The following is a 27,370-nucleotide window of genomic DNA, read 5'->3' on the forward strand; positions in this document are numbered from 1 at the left end:
TACCCGAGTGACATTTAGCACCTGAACCTGCAGAGGAGCGACACTCTGACTCAACCTTTGAACAGTAGCCTACCTAGCCAAACCACTTCTTAACGATCCACCTGATTGTTCCTTTATCTGTGCGATCACACATCGTTTAGTGACTGAAAGGCTGTTTCTGTGTAGCTAGGCACTCCGGACAACTAACCGCCAAGATGTCGATGGACCAGCCGGAGGATCTGGAGATGGAGGGAGAGGAGGGGATAGACTCCAAGGAGCTGAAGAAGCAGCTGGCCGAGTCTAAGGCAGTTAAAGTGCTGATGCTGGGTAAGTGAACTGAACCCATTGGTCTGAATGTATCGGAGGTGATTTGAAAATCATCATGTTGTTGTGAAGAGTTAACCCTGTCTGAGACTTAGAAGCCAGAAGGATGTCCTGTTGGTCTAATGGCTAAGAGGTTAGGATCCCCCATTATATTTTTTTCCCTGTTCATATAGAAACTGAAAGGATATATTTCAACTAAATACCATGGAATAATAAACAGGAAATGTGTTGTGCAACATTTAACACAACACATTTGGCCTCCCGATAGCACTAAAACTATTTCAAATTAAACTGAGATGACCATATGTCACCTGTTTGAAAAACATCTGTAATTTGCACATTTCATGTTTCTGCTGTTGAATATAGTCCATGAAATGCTATGATACTTTCTCCATGGTCACATTTCAATCAAACACAGACAATTAAGTCCTGTTTTTGTCTGTGAATTGATTATTCACTTTGTCTGAACATTGACAGTTAAGAGCAAACAAACACCGATCAAGGCATAATGTTCTTTCTCTTAGAATGTTTTAAGATATATGTGACTGAACGTAGAAAATAAGGAACATTGTTAAAGTTCAGACTAAGAGCTTTAAGTTACATTTCTCCCTGAGGTACATTGAGGTACATTTCTCCCTGAGGTACATTGAAGTACATTTCTCCCTGAGGTACATTGAGGTACATTTCTCCCTGAGGTACATTGAAGTACATTTCTCCCTGAGGTACATTGAGGTACATTTCTCCCTGAGGTACATTGAGGTACATTTCTCCCTGAGGTACATTGAGGTATATTTCTCCCTGAGGTACATTGAGGTACATTTCTCCCTGAGGTACATTGAGGTACATTTCTCCCTGAGGTACATTGCTCCCTCCCGGAAGAATTGTAGTCCAGGCGAAAGTCAGGACACAGTGAGGTGCTGAAAGAATCACTACTTTAGGTCCAAGTCAATCATGTTCCCTTGCTGATGAGAGGCCAAGCCTATTACTCTAACTGGTTTAGTCCAGTCTCAGAATCCAGTCCAGATTGGTGTACCCATCCTCTCGTCAGACAGCATTTAACCTTTCACAATATCCTGCTGACCCAATCCAAACTGTGCTTTCACACAGTGGTGGAAAATGTACCCAATTGCCATTGAGTAAAAGTTAAGATACCTTAATTATGGCTGGGGGCAGTATTGAGTAGCTTGGATGAATAAGGTGCCCAGAGGTGCCCAGAGTAAAGGGCCTGCTACTCAGTCCCAGTTGCTAATATATGCATATTATTAGTATATTGTGATAGAAACACTCTGAAGTTTCTAAAACTGTTTGAATGATGTCTGTGAGTATAACAGAACTCATATGGCAGGCAAAAACCGGAGAAGAAATCCAACCAGGAAGTGGGAAATCTGAGGTTAGTCGATTTTCAACTCATTCCCTATTGAAGATACAGTGGGATATTGGTCATGTTGCACTTGCTAAGGCTTCCACTAAATGTCAACAGTCTTTAGAAACTTGTTTCAGGCTTCTACTGTAAAGGGCTCGTTGAGTCAGTGGTCTGGCAGAATGCCACAGGCTCGTGACGCTCGTTCACTTGAGAGTTAGCTCGCATTCCATTGCTTTTCTACAGACAAAGGATTTCTCCGGTTGGAACATTATTGAAGATGTATGTTAAAAATATCCTAAAGATTGATTCTATACATCGTTTGACATGTTTCTACGGACTGTAACGGAACTTTTTGACATTTCGTGTGCTCCTAGTGAACGCGCTTCGTGACTTTGGATTTGTTTACAAAAGTAGTTATTTGGACATAAATGATGGACATTATCGAACAAAACAAACATTTATTGTGGAACTGGGATTCCTGGGAGTGCATTCTGATGAAGATCATCAAAGGTAAGTGAATATTTATCATGTTATTTCTGACTTCTGTTGACTGCACAATATTGCGGATATCTTTTTGGCTGGTTTGGGCTCTGAGCGCCGTACTCAGATTATTGCATGGTTTGCTTTTTCCATAAAGATTTTTTGAAATCTGACACAGCGGTTGCATTAAGGAGAAGTGGATCTAAAATTCCATGTTAACACTTGTATCTTTGATCAACGTTTATTATGAGTATTTCTGGAAATTGATGTGGCTCTCTGCAAAATCACCGGATGAGATTTGTTGATATAAATATGAACTTTACTGAACAAAACATACATGCATTGTGTAACATGAAGTCCTATGAGTGTCATCTGATGAAGATCATCAAAGGTTAGTGATTCATTTTATCTCTATTTCTGCTTTTTATGACTCCTGTCTTTGGCTTGGGAAAATGGCTGTGTTTTTCTGTGACCTAAAATAATCGTTTGTGGTGCTTTCGCTGCAAAGCCTTTTTGAAATCGGAGATTAGATTACCTTTGAAATGGTATAAGATACTTGTATTTTTAAGGAATTTTAAATGAGGAGATTTCTGTTGTTTGAATTTGGCTCCCTGCACTTTCACTGGCTGTTGTCATCGATCCCGTTAGCAGGATCTCAGCCATAAGAAGTTTTTAATAGAAAATGACTCAAGTAAAAGTGAAAATCACCCAGTAAAATACTACTTGAGTAAAAGTCTAAAATTATTTGGTTTTAAATATATTTAAGTATCAAAAGTAAATGTAATTGCTAAATATACTTAAGTATTAAAAGTAAAAGTATTAATAATTTCAAATTCCTTATATTAAGCAAACCAGAAGGCATGATTTTCTTGTTTTTTAAATTGACGATAGACAGGGGCACACTCCAACACTCAGACATAACAAAGCCCTTGTGTTTAATAAGTCCACCAGTTTAGAGGCAGTAGATGTCCAGGGAGGTTCTCTTGATAAGTGTGTGAATTGGACCATTTTTCTGTCCTGCTAAGCATTCAAAATGTAACGAGTACTTTTGTGTGTCAGGAAAAATGTAGGAGTAAAAAGTACATTATTTTCTTTAGGAATGTAGTGGAGTAAAAGTAAAAGTTTTCAAAAATATAAATAGTAAATTAGACCCCAAACAACAACTTAAGTAGTACTTTAAAGTATTTTTATTTAAGTACTTTACTCCACATCATTCTGACCCAATCCAAACTGTACTGTGCTGGCTCTGACTTACAGTGTTCTTTTCACCTAGTTCCTCTTCCAGCACCTATGATGTATGGGTTCAGATGGGTTCTCAGATCAGCAGGGTTCAGATGGGTTCTCAGATCAGCAGGGTTCAGATGGGTTCTCAGATCAGCAGGGTTCAGATGGGTTCTCAGATCAGCAGGGTTCAGATGGGTTCTCAGATCAGCAGGATTCAGATGGGTTCTCAGATCAGCAGGGTTCAGATGGGTTCTCAGATCAGCAGGGTTCAGATGGGTTCTCAGATCAGCAGGGTTCAGATGGGTTCTCAGATCAGCAGGGTTCAGATGGGTTCTCAGAGGGTTCATGGGTTCTCAGGGTTCAGATGGGTTCTCAGATCAGCAGGGTTCAGATGTGTTCTCAGATCAGCAGGGTTCAGATGGGTTCTCTGATCAGCAGGGTTCAGATGGGTTCTCAGATCAGCAGGGTTCAGATGGGTTCTCAGATCAGCAGGGTTTGACTAGGTTCTCAGATCAGCAGGGTTCAGATGGGTTCTCAGATCAGCAGGGTTTGACTAGGTTCTCAGATCAGCAGGGTTCAGATGGGTTCTCAGATCAGCAGGGTTCAGATGGGTTCTCAGATCAGCAGGGTTCAGATGGGTTCTCAGATCAGCAGGGTTTGACTGGGCTGAGGTTCAGTAGTGTGAAAAGGGTAATTCCCTTAGCCTCTCTGCATGTAGCCACTTAAAGTCTCAATCAAGGTCAAAGATCAGATCCCGAAACAGTCAGTATATACAGTGCCCTTTCTAATCATTGGAACAGTGAAGCATTTGTCTTATTTTGGCTTTATACTCTATAATCTATAATCAAACAATGACATTAAAGTGCAGACTGTCAGCTTTAATTTGAGGGTATTTTCATCCATATCAGCTGAACCGTTTAGAAAGTACAGCACTTTATGTACATAGTCCCCCCATTTTAGGGGAGCAAAACTATTGGGACAAATTCACTTGAGTATGAAAGTGGTGAAAAGTTCATGTATTTGGTCCCATATTCCACAGCATGCAATGACTACATCAAGCTTGTGACTCTACAAACTTGTTGGATGCATTTTCTGTTTGTTTTGGTTGTGTTTCAGGTTATTTTGAGCCCAATAGGTATTAAATGGTAAATAATGTATTGTGTCAATTTGGAGTCACTTTTATTATAAATAAGAATATAATATGTTTCTAAACACTTCTACATTAATGTGGATGCTACCATGATCACGGAGAATCCTGAATTAATCGTGAATAATGAATGAGAATGACATGCTAACCTCTCACCATTTCAATAAAGGGAGGTTAGCATTTTTGGGGGGATATATGACAGGGTCTAACGTTCTCTTAATCTTAAAACACAACCAAAATAATGAGCAAATACATACCAAAAATGTGTATGGTCACAAGCTTGACGTAGTCATTGCATGCTAGGAATATGGGAGCAAATACTACACTTTTTACTACTTTAATACACAAGTGAATTTGTCCCAATACTTGTTTTGTTAGCTCTATGCAGTAAAGCCTAGACATTAGATTGGGGACGGGAAGCGAACACAGGTTTTAAGGTCTCGTTTCTCAGGTTGATTGTTGTTTTATATCTCTTGATCCACAGATCCAAATGCTTGTTGTGTTAAGACAGGACCAGGTTACATAATGCTTGATGTGTTAAGACAGGATCAGGTTATATAATGCTTGATGTGTTAAGACAGGATCAGGTTACATAATGCTTGATGTGTTAAGACAGGACCAGGTTACATAATGCTTGATGTGTTAAGACAGGATCAGGTTATATAATGCTTGATGTGTTAAGACAGGACCAGGATAAGACACAGGTGTTAAGACAGGACCAGGTTACATAATGCTTGTTGTGTTAAGACAGGACCAGGTTACATAATGCTTGATGTGTTAAGACAGGACCAGGTTACATAATGCTTGATGTGTTAAGTTACATAATGCTTGATGTGTTAAGACAGGACCAGGTTACATAATGCTTGATGTGTTAAGACACAGGACCAGGTTACATAATGCTTGATGTGTTAAGACAGGACAGGATGCTTGATGTGTTAAGACAGGACCAGGTTACATAATGCTTGTTGTGTTAAGACAGGACCAGGTTACATAATGCTTGTTGTGTTAAGGATCAGGTTACATAAGGACGTGTTAAGACAGGGTTACATAATGCTTGTTGTGTTAAGACAGGACCAGGTTACATAATGCTTGTTGTGTTAAGACAGGACCAGGTTACATAATGCTTGTTGTGTTAAGACAGGACCAGGTTACATAATGCTTGTTGTGTTAAGACAGGACCAGGTTACCATAATGCTTGTTGTGTTAAGACTTGATGTGTTAAGGACCAGGTTACATAATGCTTGTTGTGTTAAGACAGGACCAGGTTACATAATGCTTGTGATGTGTTAAGACAGGACCAGGTTACATAATGCTTGTTGTGTTAAGACAGGACCAGGTTACATAATGCTTGATGTGTTAAGACACAGGACCAGGTTACATAATGCTTGATGTGTTAAGACAGGACCAGGTTACATAATGCTTGATGTGTTAAGACAGGACCAGGTTACATAATGCTTGATGTGTTGTGTTGATGTGTTAAGACAGGACCAGGTTACATAAAGACAGGACCAGGTTAAGACAGGACCAGGTTACATAATGCTTGTTGTGTTAAGACACAGGAAGGTTATATAATGCTTGAGTGTTAAGACAGGACCAGGTTACATAATGCTTGATGTGTTAAGACAGGACCAGGTTACATAATGCTTGATGTGTTAAGACAGGACCAGGTTACATAATGCTTGATGTGTTAAGACAGGACCAGGTTACATAATGCTTGATGTGTTAAGACAGGACCAGGTTACATAATGCTTGATGTGTTAAGACAGGACCAGGTTACATAATGCTTGATGTGTTAAGACAGGACCAGGTTACATAACCAGGTTACATAATGATGTGTTAAGTTAAGACAGGACCAGGTTACATAATGCTTGATGTGTTAAGACACAGGATCAGGTTATATAATGCTTGTTGTGTTAAGACAGGACCAGGTTACATAATGCTTGATGTGTTAAGACACAGGACCAGGTTACATAATGCTTGATGTGTTAAGACAGGTTACATAATGCTTGATGTGTTAAGACACAGGATCAGGTTAATGCTTGATGTGTTAAGACAGGACCAGGTTACATAATGCTTGAGTTAAGACAGGACCAGGTTACATAATGCTTGATGTGTTAAGACACAGGATCAGGTTATATAAAGACAGGACCAGGTTACATAATGCTTGATGTGTTAAGACACAGGACCAGGTTACATAATGCTTGATGTGTTAAGACAGGACCAGGTTACATAATGCTTGATGTGTTAAGACAGGACCAGGTTACATAATGCTTGATGTGTTAAGACAGGACCAGGTTACATAATGCTTGATGTGTTAAGACAGGACCAGGTTACATAATGCTTGATGTGTTAAGACACAGGACCAGGTTACATAATGCTTGATGTGTTAAGACACAGGACCAGGTTACATAATGCTTGTTGTGTTAAGACAGGACCAGGTTACATAATGATTGTTGTGTTAAGACAGGACCAGGTTACATAATGCTTGTTGTGTTAAGACAGGATTAGGTTACATAATGCTTGATGTGTTAAGACACAGGACCAGGTTACATAATGCTTGTTGTGTTAAGACACAGGACCAGGTTACATAATGCTTGTTGTGTTAAGACAGGACCAGGTTACATAATGCTTGATGTGTTAAGACAGGACCAGGTTACATAATGCTTGTTGTGTTAAGACAGGACCAGGTTACATAATGCTTGACGTGTTAAGACAGGACCAAGTTACATAATGCTTGTTGTGTTAAGACACAGGACCAGGTTACATAATGCTTGACGTGTTAAGACAGGACCAGGTTACATAATGCTTGATGTGTTAAGACAGGACCAGGTTACATAATGCTTGTTGTGTTAAGACAGGACCAGGTTACATAATGCTTGTTGTGTTAAGACAGGACCAGGTTATATAATGCTTGATGTGTTAAGACACAGGAGACATAAAGCCCAACACTCAATAGGGAGGTGGATGAAGAGGAGGGCGGGCCAACCTTAATCTGGATGGGCACCGAGCCAATGGGTGCTATCTGTGACTAGGAGTGGTGCAGGACTTAACCAATTAGAGTAGACTAAATAAAGAATCTCCTCTTGGGTTTCTATTGCCCAATTTTTATTTTGTTTTTATTTAACCTTTATTTGTCCAGGAAGTTCCACTGAGGCCAGAATACCTCTTCAACAAGGGATACATTGTAAAGTGTTCGCTGGGAGTCAGGAAGTACAGGAATTGCACATTTTATAATCAATAGAACATAGTACAAAATAATAAATATGGAAAGCGTACAGACATGAAACCGAGTCAATAACGCCTGAGGAGAGAACAAAGTGGAATGACAGATACAGGGGAGGTAATCAGGAAGGTGATGGAGTCCACGTGAGTGTCATGAGGTGACATGGAGTCCACGTGCGCGTAACGACGGTGACAGGTGTGCGTAATGATGACACAACCGGCCACGTCGAGCAACCGGAGAGAGGCAGCAGGATGTTAGGCAGCAGGATGTTAGGCAGCAGGATGTTAGGCAGCAGGATGTTAGGCAGCAGGATGTTAGGCAGCAGGATGTTAGGCAGCAGGATGTTAGGCAGCAGGATGTTAGGCAGCAGGATGTTAGGCAGCAGGATGTTAGGCAGCAGGATGTTAGGCAGCAGGATGTTAGGCAGCAGGATGTTAGGCAGCAGGATGTTAGGCAGCAGGATGTTAGGCAGCAGGATGTTAGGCAGCAGGATGTTAGGCAGCAGGATGTTAGGCGTGATGGTTAACAGAGAGACCTGTAGAGAGTCTTTAAGCTCAGCTGAGAGCCTGGGCACCAGATTGTTTGTGTTGTATAACCTATTCCTTTCTATGTTCGTTGTCATGCCGCTTTAGTCATGGCAAGACAGCACAAACAGAACTGGAACCAGGCTAAGTGCTGAGCAATAGGTACTAACACACGGGCTTGGTGCAGGGTGGGGTCGGTACCATAGTGTTGATTGACTGAATTAATGGGACATTTGAAAGTAGCAGGTTGATCCAGCTGGACACCGCATTACATGAACTGTCAGCGAGGCTAAAAACACAACAAAGCCGAGGTCTTCTTTTCAATATGGTGTTTAAATAAAGGGGTTTAAATAAGTGACATCGAGGCCTTTGTCCTAATCTGCCTGAGAGAACCAGGTTAGTCCCACACGGAACCCTATTTAAGCAGTTGTGCACTATGTAGGGAAGAGGGTTCCATAGTGCTCTGGTCTAAAGTAGTGCACTATGTAGGGAAGAGGGTTCCATAGGGCTCTGGTCTAAAGTAGTGCACTATGTAGGGAAGAGGGTTCCATAGGGCTCTGGTCTAAAGTAGTGCACTATGTAGGGAAGAGGGTTCCATAGGGCTCTGGTCTAAAGTAGTGCACTATGTAGGGAAGAGGGTTCCATAGGGCTCTGGTCTAAAGTAGTGCACTATGTAGGGAAGAGGGTTCCATAGGGCACTGGTCTAAAGTAGTGCACTATGTAGGGAAGAGGGTTCCATAGGGCTCTGGTCTAAAGTAGTGCACTATGTAGGGAAGAGGGTTCCATAGGGCTCTGGTCTAAAGTAGTGCACTATGTAGGGAAGAGGGTTCCATAGGGCACTGGTCTAAAGTAGGGAAGAGGGTAGGGCACTATATAGGGAAGAGGGTTCCATAGGGCTCTAGGGAAGAGGAAGGGTTCCATAGGGCTCTGGTCTAAAGTAGTGCACTATGTAGGGAAGAGGGTTCCATAGGGCACTGGTCTAAAGTAGTGCACTATGTAGGGAAGAGGGTTCCATAGGGCTCTGGTCTAAAGTAGTGCACTATGTAGGGAATAAGGGTCATTCTGAGCTCAAAAAACGAGCTGAGCCGTACTGCACTGGTCTGGTTACATGTTGGGGTCGGGACTCATAGTATATTAGTTTTAAAGGTTTTAACAAAGGTTTAAAATAAATATTTTAGGTGACATCAAGGTCTTTTATTCCCTGAACTCTCTGAGAGACCCAGGCTGCCTCTCAAATGGCATCCTATTAAACACTGGTCAAACAATAGCGTTTAAAATGAAGGTTTAAAAAAAAAAAAGGTTTTTAAGTGACATCCAGACCTTTGTCCTGGTGTGTTCTGAGTCCCAGTAAGGAGATGTCAGTGATCTCCACACAGACTGTTCTGTCAAACTGCTCTATTTTCAATCTGTCCCAAGGGGCTCTGGTCAAAATTAGGGCACTATATAGGGAAGAGGGTGCCATTTGGGAATAACCCTATGTTTCGCTGGCCACCAGGTCCAGGAGTATTAAGATATTTTAAATATATAATAATATAATAATATAATAATATAATAATAATATATTTTTATATATTTTATTGTCACGTACACCGGATAGGGTAGTGAAATGTGTTGTTTTACAGGGTCAGTCATAGTAGAACACCCCTGGAGCAAATTAGGGTTAAGTGCCTTGCTCAAGGGCACATCGGCAGGTTTTTCACCTTGTCAGCTCGTTTTTTTGAGCCAGTCACTGACAAAACCCTTTGTAATTAAAAATGACATTGTTGACCTTTATTTAACTGTTGTAATAAATGGTGTATTTTTTGTTTTCTTTCAGGTGCTGAGGAGTCTGGGAAAAGCACCATTGTAAAACAAATGAAGTAAGTTAAGTTACAAATGAAGTACTCTTTTTCGGGTTCTCTCTCTGTTAATGAGGCAGCAGAGAAGTGAGCTGCACTGCCACAGAAGCACCACTAGGTGGCAGTTTGGATAATTGAGCCACAGGGAAATTCCACTTTAACAGAGTGACACTGAGACTCAGAGGTCACAAAGTTAAACAAACCATACAACTCTATGCACAACAAGGACTACGTTAAACAATTTAAAAAAAGTGGAATAACTCAATACTAACCCAATACTTCTTCTTTCTTCTTCTTCTTCCCAGAATCCTTCACCTGGGTGGTTTTAATAAGGAGGAGAAGGTGTCATCCAGAGGGGCGATCTTTGGTAACATCCTGCAGTCTGCTCTGTCTATCGTCAGAGGCATGGGCATCCTGGGGATCAAGTACGGATCCCCGGCTGCGGAGGTGGGTACTGCAGGCTGGGTGTTTGCATGTGTGTGTGAAACGATGCTATAATATACTGTACCATGTAGACATGTTATACATGTTATACTATACTATAATGTTATACTATAGACATGTTATACTGTACCTTATGTTATACTATATAGACATGTTATACTATACTATACTGATATACTATATATACATGTTATACTGTACTATACTGTTATACTATATAGACAGGTTATACTGTACCTTATGTTATACTATACTATAATGTTATACTATAGACATGTTATACTGTACCTTATGTTATACTATATAGACATGTTATACTATACTATACTGATATACTATATATACATGTTATACTGTACTATACTGTTATACTATATAGACAGGTTATACTGTACCTTATGTTATACTATACTATAATGTTATACTATAGACATGTTATACTGTACCTTATGTTATACTATATAGACATGTTATACTATACTATACTGATATACTATATATACATGTTATACTGTACTATACTGTTATACTATATAGACAGGTTATACTGTACCTTATGTTATACTATACTATAATGTTATACTATAGACATGTTATACATACCTTATGTTATACTATACTATAATGTTATACTATATACATGTTATACTGTACCTTATGTTATACTATATTATACTATACTGTTATACTATATAGACATGTTATACTGTACCTTATGTTATACTACACTATACTGTTATACTATATAGACATGTTATACTGTACCTTATGTTATACTATACTATAATGTTATACTATAGACATGTTATACTGTACCTTATGTTATACTATACTATAATGTTATACTATATACATGTTATACTGTACCTTATGTTATACTATATTGTACTACACTGATATACTATATATACATGTTATACTGTACTATACTGTTATACTATATAGACAGGTTATACTGTACCTTATGTTATACTATACTATAATGTTATACTATAGACATGTTATACTGTACCTTATGTTATACTATACTATAATGTTATACTATATACATGTTATACTGTACCTTATGTTATACTATATTATACTATACTGTTATACTATATAGACATGTTATACTGTACCTTATGTTATACTACACTATACTGTTATACTATATAGACATGTTATACTGTACCTTATGTTATACTACACTATACTGTTATACTATATAGACATGTTATACTATACTATACTACTATATAGACCTGTTATACTATACTGTTATACTATATAGACATGTTATACTGTACCTTATGTTATACTACACTATACTGTTATACTATATAGACATGTTATACTATACTATACTATAATACTATATAGACCTGTTATACTATATTGTTATACTATATAGACATGTTATACTGTACCTTATGTTATACTATATTATACTACACTGTTATAATATAGACATGTTATACTGTACCTTATGTTATACTATATTATACTATACTGTTATACTATAGACATGTTATACTATACATGTTATACTATATTATACTATACTGTTATACTATAGACATGTTATACTATATTATACTACACTGTTATACTATAGACATGTTATACTATATTATACTATACTGTTATACTATAGACATGTTATACTATATTATACTACACTGTTATACTATAGACATGTTATACTATACATGTTATACTATATTATACTATACTGTTATACTATAGACATGTTATACTATATTATACTATACTGTTATACTATAGACATGTTATACTATACATGTTATACTATATTATACTATACTGTTATACTATAGACATGTTATACTATATTATACTATACTGTTATACTATAGACATGTTATACTATACATTATACTATATTATACTATACTGTTATACTATAGACATGTTATACTATATTATACTATACTGTTATACTATAGACATGTTATACTATACATGTTATACTATATTATACTATACTGTTATACTATAGACATGTTATACTATATTATACTATACTGTTATACTATAGACATGTTATACTATACATGTTATACTATATTATACTATACTGTTATACTATAGACATGTTATACTATATTATACTATACTGTTATACTATAGACATGTTATACTATACATGTTATACTATATTATACTATACTGTTATACTATAGACATGTTATACTATATTATACTATACTGTTATACTATAGACATGTTATACTATATTATACTATACTGTTATACTATAGACATGTTATACTATATAGACATGTTATACTATATTATACTATACTGTTATACTTTAGACATGTTATACTATATTATACTATACTGTTATACTATAGACATGTTATACTATATTATACTACACTGTTATACTATAGACATGTTATACTATACTATAATGTTACACTATACAGACACTATACAGACATGTTATACTGTACAATACTACTATACTATACTGTAGACATTTTATACTATTGCGGAGTTGCCAACAACCGGAAGTTCTGGTTGTCAGGGGAAATGGAATGAGAGCCTGTGACTCAACTTCCTCTTTTTGGATGTTAAGGGATACTTCATCTTAACTCCTCCTCCACATTCATTGGATTGGTTGAACAGTGCAGAAGAGAACCTCCCCCCACCGTTTGTTCTCTGTTCTCTTCAAGACCAGAATGTGGAGGGATCTACAGTAGTTTCAGGTGTTTCTTTTCTGCCTGGTAATGTTACGTGATACTATGCTATACTGATGCATGTATGGGTGTTGTTCTCTGTGTGCTCCAGGATGAAGGCACGAAGCTGGAGAACCTATCCAACTCTACTGAGGAGGGAACCATGTCTCCTGAGCTGGCTGAGTGCATCAAGAAGCTGTGGATGGACCCTGGCATCCAGGAGTGTTTCGAGTCAGCAGCCGAGGGCTACCATCTCCTCGACTCCGCTCACTAGTGAGTCTATGGCATGGCTCAATAACCAGATTCAGGCGCGGGACGTTTCTTTTCTTGATCGGATGGTCAGGGGGCCAGAACATAATTACAAATCATTTGTAGAATGCAAATTGACAGCCAGAAGCCTAAAAATATATAATATTTTACTAAAAGACCATTTCAAATTTTTCTGACATTTGTATACGATCACATATATATCTATATATCTATATATCACATATATATCTATATATCTATATATCACATATATATCTATATATCTATATATCACATATATATCTATATATCTATATATCACATATATATCTATATATCTATATATCACATATATATCTATATATATATCTATATATCTATATATCACATATATATCTATATATCTATATACATATATATCTATATATATATCTATATATCTATATATCTATCTATATATCACATATATATCTATATATCTATATATCACATATATATCTATATATCTATATATCACATATATATCTATATATCTATATATCACATATATATCTATATATCTATATATCACATATATATCTATATATCACATATATATCTATATATCTATATATCACATATATATCATATCACATTTGTATACGATCACATATATATATCTATATATCTATATATCACATATATATCTATATATCTATATATCACATATATATCTATATATCTATATATCACATATATATCTATATATCTATATATCACATATATATATATATATCATATATATCTATATATCACATATATATCTATATATCATATATATCATATATCTATATATATCTATATATCATCTATATATCTATATATCACATATATATCTATATATCTATATATCACATATATATCTATATATCACATATATATCTATATATCACATATATATCTATATATCACATATATATCTATATATCACATATATATCTATATATCACATATATATCTATATATATCTATATATCACATATATATCTATATATCACATATATATCTATATATCACATATATATATATCACATATATATCTATATATATATATATCTATATATCACATATATATCTATATATCATCATATATATATATATATATCATATATATATATATATATCACATATATATCTATATATCACATATATATCTATATATACTATATATATCTATATATCACATATATATCTATATATCATATATACATATATATATATCTATATATCATATATATATCACATATATATCTATATATCACATATATATCTATATATATCTATATATCTATATATCACTATATATCACATATATATCTATATATCTATATATCTATATATCACATATATATCTATATATCTATATATCACATATATATCTATATATCACATATATATCACATATATATCTATATATCTATATATCACATATATATCTATATATCACATATATATCTATATATCACATATATATCTATATATCACATATATATCTATATATCTATATATCTATATATCTATATATCACATATATATCATATATCTGTTATGAATACTTTTGAACAGATTTACACAATTAAAATAACTTTTCTGGTGTTTTTATAGTCTTTTATACTGAACAAAAATATAAACGCAACATGTAAAGTTTTGGTTCTATGTTTTATGAGCTGAAATAAAAGATCCCAGAAATTGTCCATACGCACTAAAAAGGTTTTCTATCAAATTTAGTGCTCACATTTGTTTACATCCCTGTTAGTGAGCATTTCTCCTTTACTAAGATAATCCATCCATCTGACAGGTGTGGCATATCAAGAAGCTGATTAAACAGCATGCTCATTACAGAGGTGCACCTTGTGCTGGGGGACAATAAAATGCCACTCTAAAATGTGCAGTTTTGTCCCACAACACAATGCCAAAGCTGTCTCATGTTGAGGGAGCGTGCAATTGGCATGCTGACTACAGGAATGTCCACCAGAGTATTGAATGTTAATTTATCTACCATAAGCCGCCTCCATTGCCGTTTTAGAGAATTTGGCAGAACGCCCAACCGGCCTCACAACCGTAGACCACGTGCAACCACGCCAGCCCAGGACCTCCACATCCGGCTTCTTCCCTTGCGGGATCGTCTGAGACCAGCCACCCGGACATCTGATGAAACTGTGGGTTTGCACAATGGAAGAATTTCTGTAGAAATGTTCAGAAATCGTCTCAGGGAAGCTCATTTGCGTGCTCGTTGTCCTCACCAGGATCTTGACCTGACTGCAGTTCGGCGTTGTAACCGACTTCGGTGGGAAAATGCTCTTCTTCAATGGCCACTGGAACGCTGGAGAAGTGTGATCTTCATGGATGAATCCTGGTGTATGGTGTTGTGTGGGCGAGCGGTTTGCTGATGTCAACTTTGTGAACAGAGGGCCCCACGGTGGAGGTGGGGTTATGGTATGGTGTTTACTGATGTCAACGTTGTGAACAGAGGGCCCCACGGTGGAGGTGGGGTTATGGTATGGTGTTTACTGATGTCAACGTTGTGAACAGAGGGCCCCACGGTGGAGGTGGGGTTATGGTATGGTGTTTACTGATGTCAACGTTGTGAACAGAGGGCCCCACGGTGGAGGTGGGGTTATGGTATGGTGTTTACTGATGTCAACGTTGTGAACAGAGGGCCCCACGGTGGAGGTGGGGTTATGGTATGGTGTTTACTGATGTCAACGTTGTGAACAGAGGGCCCCACGGTGGAGGTGGGGTTATGGTATGGTGTTTACTGATGTCAACGTTGTGAACAGAGGGCCCCACGGTGGAGGTGGGGTTATGGTATGGTGTTTACTGATGTCAACGTTGTGAACAGAGGGCCCCACGGTGGAGGTGGGGTTATGGTATGGTGTTTACTGATGTCAACGTTGTGAACAGAGGGCCCCACGGTGGAGGTGGGGTTATGGTATGGTGTTTACTGATGTCAACGTTGTGAACAGAGGGCCCCACGGTGGAGGTGGGGTTATGGTATGGTGTTTACTGATGTCAACGTTGTGAACAGAGGGCCCCACGGTGGAGGTGGGGTTATGGTATGGTGTTTACTGATGTCAACGTTGTGAACAGAGGGCCCCACGGTGGAGGTGGGGTTATGGTATGGTGTTTACTGATGTCAACGTTGTGAACAGAGGGCCCCACGGTGGAGGTGGGGTTATGGTATGGTGTTTACTGATGTCAACGTTGTGAACAGAGGGCCCCACGGTGGAGGTGGGGTTATGGTATGGTGTTTACTGATGTCAACGTTGTGAACAGAGGGCCCCACGGTGGAGGTGGGGTTATGGTATGGTGTTTACTGATGTCAACGTTGTGAACAGAGGGCCCCACGGTGGAGGTGGGGTTATGGTATGGGCAGGTATAAGCCACGGACAACGAACACAATAGCATTTTATGGATGACAATGAGATATCGTGATGAGATCCTGAGGCCCATTGTTGTGCCATTCATCAGCTGCCATCACCATTTCAGCATGGTAATGCATGGCCCCATCTCAAGGATCTGTACGCAATTCATGAAAGCTGAAAAATGTCCCCGTTCTTCCATGGCCTGCATACTCACCAGACATGTCACCCATTTAGAATGTTTAAGATGCTCTGGATCGATGTGTACGACAGAGTGTTCCAGTTCCCACCAATATCCAGAAACTTTGCACAGCCATTGAAGAGGAGTGGAACAACATTCCACAGGCCACCAATCAACAGCCTGATCAACTCTATGTGAAGGAGATGTGTCGCGCTGCATGAGGCTAATGGTCGCACCAGATACTGACTGGTTTTCTGATCCACGCCCCTATTTTTTTGGTGATCAACAGATGCATATCTGTATTCCCAGTCATGTGAAATCCATAGATTAGGGCCAAATTAATTAATTTAAATTCACTGATTTCCGTATATGAACTGTAACTCTAAAAATCTTTGAAAATGTTGCATGTTGCATTTATATTTTTGTTCAGTGTTTTTTTTTTGGTGTTCAGAAAAATTGAGGGGCCAAATAAAATCAATCACGGGCCAAAGTTTGGCCTGCGGGCCGCCAGTTGGAGATCCCTGGTCTATGGCCTCTGTGGATGCTAGACAGTGCTGTTGTCTTTGGGGTCTAGTTACTGTAAAGCACTCTGTAATAACTGCTGATCTAAAAAACGCTTTATAAATACATTTTTTATTGATTAGTTGATTGATTTACTCTGCCTCTTTCCCACAGCTAACTCAGTGATCTGATCTTGATTGATTCATTGATTGACTGCCTCTCACACAGCTTCCTCAGTGATCTGATCTTGATTGATTCATTGATTGACTGCCTCTCACACAGCTTCCTCAGTGATCTGATCTTGATTGATTCATTGATTGACTGCCTCTCACACAGCTTCCTCAGTGATCTGATCTTGATTGATTCATTGATTGACTGCCTCTCACACAGCTTCCTCAGTGATCTGGAACGTATCACCCAGGCTGACTTCACTCCTAACGACCAGGACATCATTCGGTGCAGGATCAAGACCGACGGGGTCAACGAGGAGAGGTTCATCTGCAAAGATGTCAAATTCAGGTGAGCTACAGTAGCTAACTACCTGGCTCCTTTGTCATAGCACATTATAGTTCACCTGCAAAGATGTCAAATGAAGGAAAGGTAGTGTAACTGTTGCAACTGAACCAGCCACTTCTTATCCAACATCTTAACCATTAGATCAGGATACTCCAACCCTGTTCCTGGAGAGCTACCCTCCTATAGGTTTAAACCCCAACCCTGTTCCTGGAGAGCTACCCTCCTATAGGTTCACTCCAACCCTGTTCCTGGAGAGCTACCCTCCTATAGGTTCACTCTAACCCTGTTCCTGGAGAGCTACCCTCCTATAGGTTTACTCCAACCCTGTTCCTGGAGAGCTACCCTCCTATAGGTTCACTCCAACCCTGTTCCTGGAGAGCTACCCTCCTATAGGTTCACTCTAACCCTGTTCCTGGAGAGCTACCCTCCTATAGGTTTACTCCAACCCTGTTCCTGGAGAGCTACCCTCCTGTTGGTTCACTCCAGCCCTGTTCCTGGAGAGCTACCCTCCTATAGGTTCACTCCAACCCTGTTCCTGGAGAGCTACCCTCCTATAGGTTCACTCTAACCCTGTTCCTGGAGAGCTACCCTCCTATAGGTTCACTCCAACCCTGTTCCTGGAGAGCTACCCTATAGGTTCACTCCAACCCTGTTCCTGGAGAGCTACCCTCCTATAGGTTCACTCTAACCCTGTTCCTGGAGAGCTACCCTCCTATAGGTTCACTCCAACCCTGTTCCTGGAGAGCTACCCTCCTATAGGTTCACTCCAACCCTGTTCCTGGAGAGCTACCCTCCTATAGGTTCACTCTAACCCTGTTCCTGGAGAGCTACCCTCCTATAGGTTCACTCTAACCCTGTTCCTGGAGAGCTACCCTCCTATAGGTTCACTCCAACCCTGTTCCTGGAGAGCTACCCTTCTATAGGTTTAAACTCCAGCCCTGTTCCTGGAGAGCTACCCTCCTATAGGTTCACTAGGAGGGTAGCTGACCAGGAACAGGGCTGGAGTGAATAGGGGGAATAGGCTTAGACATGCCCTCTTCACGACTGTCTTGGTGTGCTTGGACTAGGTTAGTTTGTTGGTGATGTGGACGCCAAGGAACTTGAAGCTCTCAACCAACTCCACTACAGCCCCGTTGAGGAGAATGGGGGCATGCTCAGTCCTCCTTTTCCATATTTACCATAGCAACGTAGTAGTGTCTGTACTCGTAGCAACGTAGTAGTGTCTGTACTCGTATCAACGTAGTAGTGTCTGTACTCGTATCAACGTAGTAGTGTCTGTACTCGTATCAACGTAGTAGTGTCTGTACTCGTATCAACGTAGTAGTGTCTGTACCCGTAGCAACGTAGTAGTGTCTGTACTCGTAGCAACGTAGTAGTGTCTGTACTCGTATCAACGTAGTAGTGTCTGTACTCGTATCAACGTAGTAGTGCTGGACCGTAGCAACGTAGTAGTGTCTGTACTCGTATCAACGTAGTAGTGTCTGTACCATAGCAACGTAGTAGTGTCTGTACCGTAGCAACGTAGTAGTGTCTGTACCGTAGCAACGTAGTAGTGTCTGTACCGTAGCAACGTAGTAGTGTCTGTACCGTAGCAACGTAGTAGTGTCTGTACCGTAGCAACGTAGTAGTGTCTGTACTCGTATCAACGTAGTAGTGTCTGTACTCGTAGCAACGTAGTAGTGTCTGTACTCGTAGCAACGTAGTAGTGTCTGTACCGTAGCAACGTAGTAGTGTCTGTACTCGTAGCAACGTAGTAGTGTCTGTACCGTAGCAACGTAGTAGTGTCTGTACCGTAGCAATGTAGTAGTGTCTGTACTCGTAGCAACGTAGTAGTGTCTGTACTTGTAGCAACGTAGTAGTGTCTGTACCGTAGCAACGTAGTAGTGTCTGTACCGTAGCAACGTAGTAGTGTCTGTACCGTAGCAACGTAGTAGTGTCTGTACCGTAGCAACGTAGTAGTGTCTGTACCGTAGCAACGTAGTAGTGTCTGTACTCATATCAACGTAGTAGTGTCTGTACCGTAGCAACGTAGTAGTGTCTGTACTCATATCAACGTAGTAGTGTCTGTACCGTATCAACGTAGTAGTGTCTGTACTCGTAGCAACGTAGTAGTGTCTGTACTCGTATCAACGTAGTAGTGTCTGTACTCGTAGCAACGTAGTAGTGTCTGTACTCGTAGCAACGTAGTAGTGTCTGTACTCGTAGCAACGTAGTAGTGTCTGTACCGTATCAACGTAGTAGTGTCTGTACTCGTAGCAACGTAGTAGTGTCTGTACTCGTAGCAACGTAGTAGTGTCTGTACTCGTAGCAACGTAGTAGTGTCTGTACCGTAGCAACGTAGTAGTGTCTGTACTCGTAGCAACGTAGTAGTGTCTGTACTCGTAGCAACGTAGTAGTGTCTGTACTCGTAGCAACGTAGTAGTGTCTGTACCGTAGCAACGTAGTAGTGTCTGTACCGTAGCAACGTAGTAGTGTCTGTACCGTAGCAACGTAGTAGTGTCTGTACTCGTAGCAACGTAGTAGTGTCTGTACCGTAGCAACGTAGTAGTGTCTGTACCGTAGCAACGTAGTAGTGTCTGTACCGTAGCAACGTAGTAGTGTCTGTACCGTAGCAACTTGGTAGTGTCTGTACTTGTAGCAACGTAGTAGTGTCTGTACCGTAGCAACGTAGTAGTGTCTGTACTCGTATCAACGTAGTAGTGTCTGTACTCGTAGCAACGTAGTAGTGTCTGTACCGTAGCAACGTAGTAGTGTCTGTACTCGTAGCAACGTAGTAGTGTCTGTACTCGTAGCAACGTAGTAGTGTCTGTACCGTAGCAATGTAGTAGTGTCTGTACTCGTAGCAACGTAGTAGTGTCTGTACCATAACAACGTAGTAGTGTCTGTACCGTAGCAACGTAGTAGTGTCTGTACTCGTAGCAACGTAGTAGTGTCTGTACTCGTAGCAACGTAGTAGTGTCTGTACCATAACAACGTAGTAGTGTCTGTACTCGTAGCAACGTAGTAGTGTCTGTACTCGTAGCAACGTAGTAGTGTCTGTACCGTAGCAACGTAGTAGTGTCTGTACCGTAGCAACGTAGTAGTGTCTGTACTCGTAGCAACGTAGTAGTGTCTGTACCGTAGCAACGTAGTAGTGTCTGTACCGTAGCAACGTAGTAGTGTCTGTACTCGTAGCAACGTAGTAGTGTCTGTACCGTAGCAACGTAGTAGTGTCTGTACCGTAGCAACGTAGTAGTGTCTGTACCGTAGCAACGTAGTAGTGTCTGTACCGTAGCAACGTAGTAGTGTCTGTACCGTAGCAACGTAGTAGTGTCTGTACCGTAGCAACGTAGTAGTGTCTGTACCGTAGCAACGTAGTAGTGTCTGTACTCGTAGCAACGTAGTAGTGTCTGTACCGTAGCAACGTAGTAGTGTCTGTACCGTAGCAACGTAGTAGTGTCTGTACCGTAGCAACGTAGTAGTGTCTGTACCGTAGCAACGTAGTAGTGTCTGTACCGTAGCAACGTAGTAGTGTCTGTACTCGTAGCAACGTAGTAGTGTCTGTACCGTAGCAACGTAGTAGTGTCTGTACCGTAGCAACGTAGTAGTGTCTGTACTCGTAGCAACGTAGTAGTGTCTGTACGGTAGCAACGTAGTAGTGTCTGTACTCGTAGCAACGTAGTAGTGTCTGTACTCGTAGCAACGTAGTAGTGTCTGTACTCGTAGCAACGTATAATACAGTGTGCATGCATTGTCAGTATTTGTATGTGATTCCTGCTGGAGTTGAACCTTCAACCTTTGTATTACAAGTACCACGTTCTCACCATAGACCTAGAGAACCAAGAACTATGTGTAAAAAGCCTGGAGGAGCTCATGATATTGTACTGGAGTTACGGATCGCTCCTGTCCTGTAAAAAGGGCTTAATAATTGATCGATTGGTTAATTAATTGATTATTGTGTCTCTCTGATGGACAGGATGTTTGATATGAGCGGTAGAAGAGAAGAGAGGAAGAAGTGGATCCACTGTTTCCAGGGCGTCCATTGCATCCTGTTCTGTAGTTCCCTCAGCGCGTATGACCTGGTGCTGCTGGAGGACGAGGAAATGGTGAGTGATTACACACACACACAGTTTCACATACATACACACACACACAGTTTCACACACACACACACACACACACACACACACACACACACACACACACACACACACACACACACACACACACACACACACACACACACACACACACACTGTTTCACACACACTGTTTCACACACATACACACTGTTTCACACACACACTGTTTCACACACACTGTTTCACACACACTGTTTCACACACACACACACACACACACACACACACACACACACACACACACACACACACACACACACACACACACACACACACACACACACACACACACACACACTGTTTCACACACACTGTTTCACATACACACACATACACACTGTTTCACACACACACACACACTGTTACACACTGTTTCACACACACACTGTTTCACACACACACACACACTGTTACACACACACACACACACTGTTTCACACACACACACACACACTGTTTCACACACACACACACACACACTGTTACACACACACACACACACACACTGTTACACACACACACACACACACACTGTTACACACACACACACACACACTGTTTCACATACACACTGTTTCACACACACACACACTGTTTCACACACACACACACTGTTTCACACACACACTGTTTCACACACACACACAGTTTCACACACACACACACTGTTTCACACACACACACACACACACACACACACACACACACACACACACACACACACACACACACACACACACACACACACACACACACACTGTTTCACACACACACACACACACACTGTTTCACACACACACACAGTTTCACACACACACACACACACACACTGTTTCACACACACACACAGTTTCACACACACACACACACACACACTGTTTCACACACACACACACACACACACACACACACACACACACACACACACACACACACACACACACACACACACACACACACACACACACACACACACACACACTGTTTCACATACACACTGTTTCACATACATACATACACACACACACACACACACACACTGTTTCACATACACACACACACACACACACACACACACACACACACACACACACACACACACACACACACACACACACACACACACACACACACACACACACACACACACACAGTTTCACACGCACACTTCAAAGTTTAGTTTAACTAAAAAAGGTAGGGTACAGATGAGATGAGGAGACATTCAACCATATTGCAAACCTCACCAACTAGTGTGACCGCAGCGAGCTAGTGGAGGTTGAGCCCGACGATGACGATGACCCATCCTTCATTCCTCTTCTGTCCTCTTCTCTTTTCAGAACCGCATGCACGAGTCTCTCCATCTATTCAACAGTATCTGCAACCACAGGTTCTTCGAGGACACCATCCACGTGCTCTTCCTCAACAAGAAGGACGTCTTCAAGGAGAAGATCAAGAATGTCCACCTCAATGTCTGCTTCCCCGACTACGATGGTGAGTCCTACTCTTGAGTCCCAAAATGGCAAAAAGTTGTTTTCCATGAACTTTTGACCTTTGAGTTTTGAGTTTATTCACCGTGTGTGATGAATGACTCCAGGCTGAATCACATCCGGCCGTGATTGGGAGTCCCATAGGGCCGCGATTGGGAGTCCCATAGGGCCGCGATTGGGAGTCCCATAGGGCCGCGATTGGGAGTCCCATAGGGCCGCGATTGGGAGTCCCATAGGGCCGCGATTGGGAGTCCCATAGGGCCGCGATTGGGAGTCCCATAGGGCCGTGAATGGGATTCCTGGGCTGCGCACAGTTGGCCCAGCATTGTCCGGGTTTGGCTGTTATTGTAAATAAGATTTTGTTCTTAACTGACTTGCCTAGTTAAATAAAGATTAAACAAAAAAAATATACATTAAAAAAATGAATACATTGAAATCTTTCTCACTCAATTAAAACAAAATAAGAAACTCCCTCTTATTCCCTCTGGCAAACACATACGAAGACGCCAGCAACTAGTCTCTGATCAGTTTATACAGCTCTCTTATCTCCCTATAGGGCCCAACACATACGAAGACGCCAGCAACCACGTGAAGATGCAGTTTGAGTCTCTGAACTTGAGGCAGGCGGAGAAACCCATCTACACCCACATCACCTGCGCTGTCGAGACACAGGACGTGAACCAGGCCTTCAACACCATCACAGACGTTATCAAAACCAACCTAAAAGACGCCGGGCTGTTCTGAGCAGCTCCTGACTGAAGGTACACTATGACGGCCTGTATTACTGCCTGACACGCGCTCACACCTCAGTGTCGAACAGGAAATCACTATGAAGGACCAACATTAGTCCTGTGGCCTTACTGAAACACTGTATTAAGGCCCGGCTGTGAACAGACCATCTGCTGACAAACTGTAATTAGGTCTGACTGTGACCAGACCATCTGCTGACAAACTGTAATAAGGCCCGGCTGTGAACAGACCATCTGCTGACAAACTGTAATAAGGCCCGGCTGTGAACAGACCATCTGCTGACAAACTGTAATAAGGCCCGGCTGTGAACAGACCATCTGCTGACAAACTGTAATTAGGCCCGGCTGTGAACAGACCATCTGCTGACAAACTGTAATAAGGCCCGGCTGTGAACAGACCATCTGCTGACAAACTGTAATAAGGCCCGGCTGTGAACAGACCATCTGCTGACAAACTGTAATTAGGCCCGGCTGTGAACAGACCATCTGCTGACAAACTGTAATTAGGCCCGGCTGTGAACAGACCATCTGCTGACAAACTGTAATTAGGCCTGGCTGTGAACAGACCATCTGCTGACAAACTGTAATTAGGCCCGGCTGTGGACAGACCATCTGCTGACAAACTGTAATTAGGCCTGTCCCTTCCTCCCCATTTCAACACTATCCCTGTCTCTCCCTCCCTGTCCCTTCCTCCCCATTTCAACACTATCCCTGTCCCTTCCTCCCCATCTCAACACTATCCCTGTCTCTCCCTCCCTGTCCCTTCCTCCCCATTTCAACACTATCCCTGTCCCTTCCTCCCCATCTCAACACTATCCCTGTCTCTCCCTCCCTCTTTTTCATCACTAGCCTCCTAAAAGTACCATTAAAACAGACCTAGGGCTCTATTTAATGTGCATGTCAGAAGTTCAGCTGTACAGCACACTCCGGCTTTACAGGAGACAGCGTTCATGAAAAACGCTGCATACTGCACGTCGACGTAAACCGGAAATGACTTTTACATTTCTATCGCGTCGGCTTTACACTTTGAATAGAAGACACTAATTAAGATATATTTTACTCAATACAAATGCGATCAAATATATATTAGAGCAGCTGTGAGGCATTGCAGCGTGTCCCTTTTGTTCCCTTTTAGGGGACCAAAACAAAACTGAATCTGCAGACATGATTGATCTATGACGAGTAGCATTCACAAAGTTTTTTATGGACATATTAAATGTTCTTCCTCTTTTCTTCATCTCTTCAGAACTTCCAACAGCCAACTCACTGGTTTTTATTGGGCCACTGTGCTGGAGAAGGTGGACAGTTGGTGGACAACTGTTTACCCTGCTGTCATCGTCACCACCGCCGAGCCCTGGTTCCTCGGATGCATCCCTCTACTACTACAACATCATCATGTCCATTGGGTAGAAAACAGAGTATCAACATTTAACATTTTTGTTGTAAAAAAATAAAATGAAAGTGCTCCTTGGACGGCACTTATATTGTGTAACGTACCTTTAAACCCCTGAAGCTAGTGTTTATGTTTTACCTTCTACTACAACATCATCATCATCATCAAGTCCATTTTAACTGAAGCTAGTGTTTATGTTTTACCTTCTACTACAACATCATCATCAAGTCCATTTTAACTGAAGCTAGTGTTTGTTTTACCTTCTACTACAACATCATCATCAAGTCCATTTTAACTGAAGCTAGTGTTTATGTTTTACCTTCTACTACAACATCATCATCATCATCATCAAGTCCATTTTAACTGAAGCTAGTGTTTATGTTTTACCTTCTACTACAACATCATCATCATCATCATCAAGTCCATTTTAACTGAAGCTAGTGTTTATGTTTTACCTTCTACTACAACATCACATCATCATCATCAAGTCCATTTTAACTGAAGCTAGTGTTTATGTTTTACCTTCAGTAGTCTCCTGCTGTTTCTCTTTAACTTTTGTAAAAAAGTTACCAAGTTAACAGCAGATATTTGAAAATGATCATCTATTTTTAATTGAATCTATTTTAATAGCATAAACTGTCTATTGTGAGACACAAGCTTAGACTAAATAATAATAGACCAAACTCTATTTTGACCAGACCAATATATCGCAAGTACTGTTAGAAAGGGATCGTTTTGAATATTACGTTTGCCCTTATTTTTGAAGTTTAGAGACAAAATAAAGATGGATAGACTTCTCTGTACTCTGTTTTTGATAACTGAAGATTACACAGACCGTACCCGACACCGATTACACAGACCGTATCAGACACCGATTACACAGACCGTACCAGACACGATTACACAGACCGTATCAGACACCGATTACACAGCCCGTATCAGACACCGATTACACAGACCGTATCAGACACCGATTACACAGACCGTACCAGACACGATTACACAGACCGTATCAGACACCGATTACACAGACCGTATCAGACACCGATTACACAGACCGTATCAGACACCGATTACACAGACCGTATCAGACACCGATTACACAGACCGTATCAGACACCGATTACACAGACACCGATTACACAGACCGTATCAGACACCGATTACACAGACCACATCAGACACCGATTACACAGACCGTACCAGACACGATTACACAGACCGTATCAGACACCGATTACACAGACCGTATCAGAGACCGATTACACAGACCGTATCAAACACCGATTACACAGACACCGATTACACAGACCGTATCAGACACCGATTACACATACCGTATCAGACACCAATTACTCAGACCGTATCAGACACCGATTACACAGACCGTATCAGACACCGATTACTTAGACCGTATCAGACACCGATTACACAGACCGTATCAGACACCGATTACTCAGACCGTATCAGACACCGATTACACAGACCGTACCAGACACCGATTACACAGACCGTACCAGACACCGATTACACAGACCG

General features: G+C 40.5%; 1 protein-coding gene across 1 annotated transcript; it reads left to right on the forward strand.

Moving 5' to 3' along the window:
• On the forward strand, positions 1–26,634 carry LOC124045473 (guanine nucleotide-binding protein G(t) subunit alpha-2-like). Its single transcript, XM_046364782.1, has 9 exons — positions 1–306; positions 10,081–10,123; positions 10,408–10,549; positions 13,346–13,506; positions 17,956–18,084; positions 22,037–22,166; positions 23,540–23,693; positions 24,246–24,450; positions 25,685–26,634. Exons 1-8 carry the CDS (start codon positions 195–197, stop codon positions 24,431–24,433), a joined length of 1,059 nt encoding a protein of 352 aa, XP_046220738.1. The 5' UTR covers positions 1–194; the 3' UTR covers positions 24,434–24,450; positions 25,685–26,634.
• The last annotated feature ends 736 nt before the right edge of the window (positions 26,635–27,370 follow it).

This window comes from Oncorhynchus gorbuscha, linkage group LG10, assembly GCF_021184085.1.
Source record: "Oncorhynchus gorbuscha isolate QuinsamMale2020 ecotype Even-year linkage group LG10, OgorEven_v1.0, whole genome shotgun sequence".
Classification (NCBI taxonomy): Eukaryota; Metazoa; Chordata; class Actinopteri; order Salmoniformes; family Salmonidae; genus Oncorhynchus; species Oncorhynchus gorbuscha.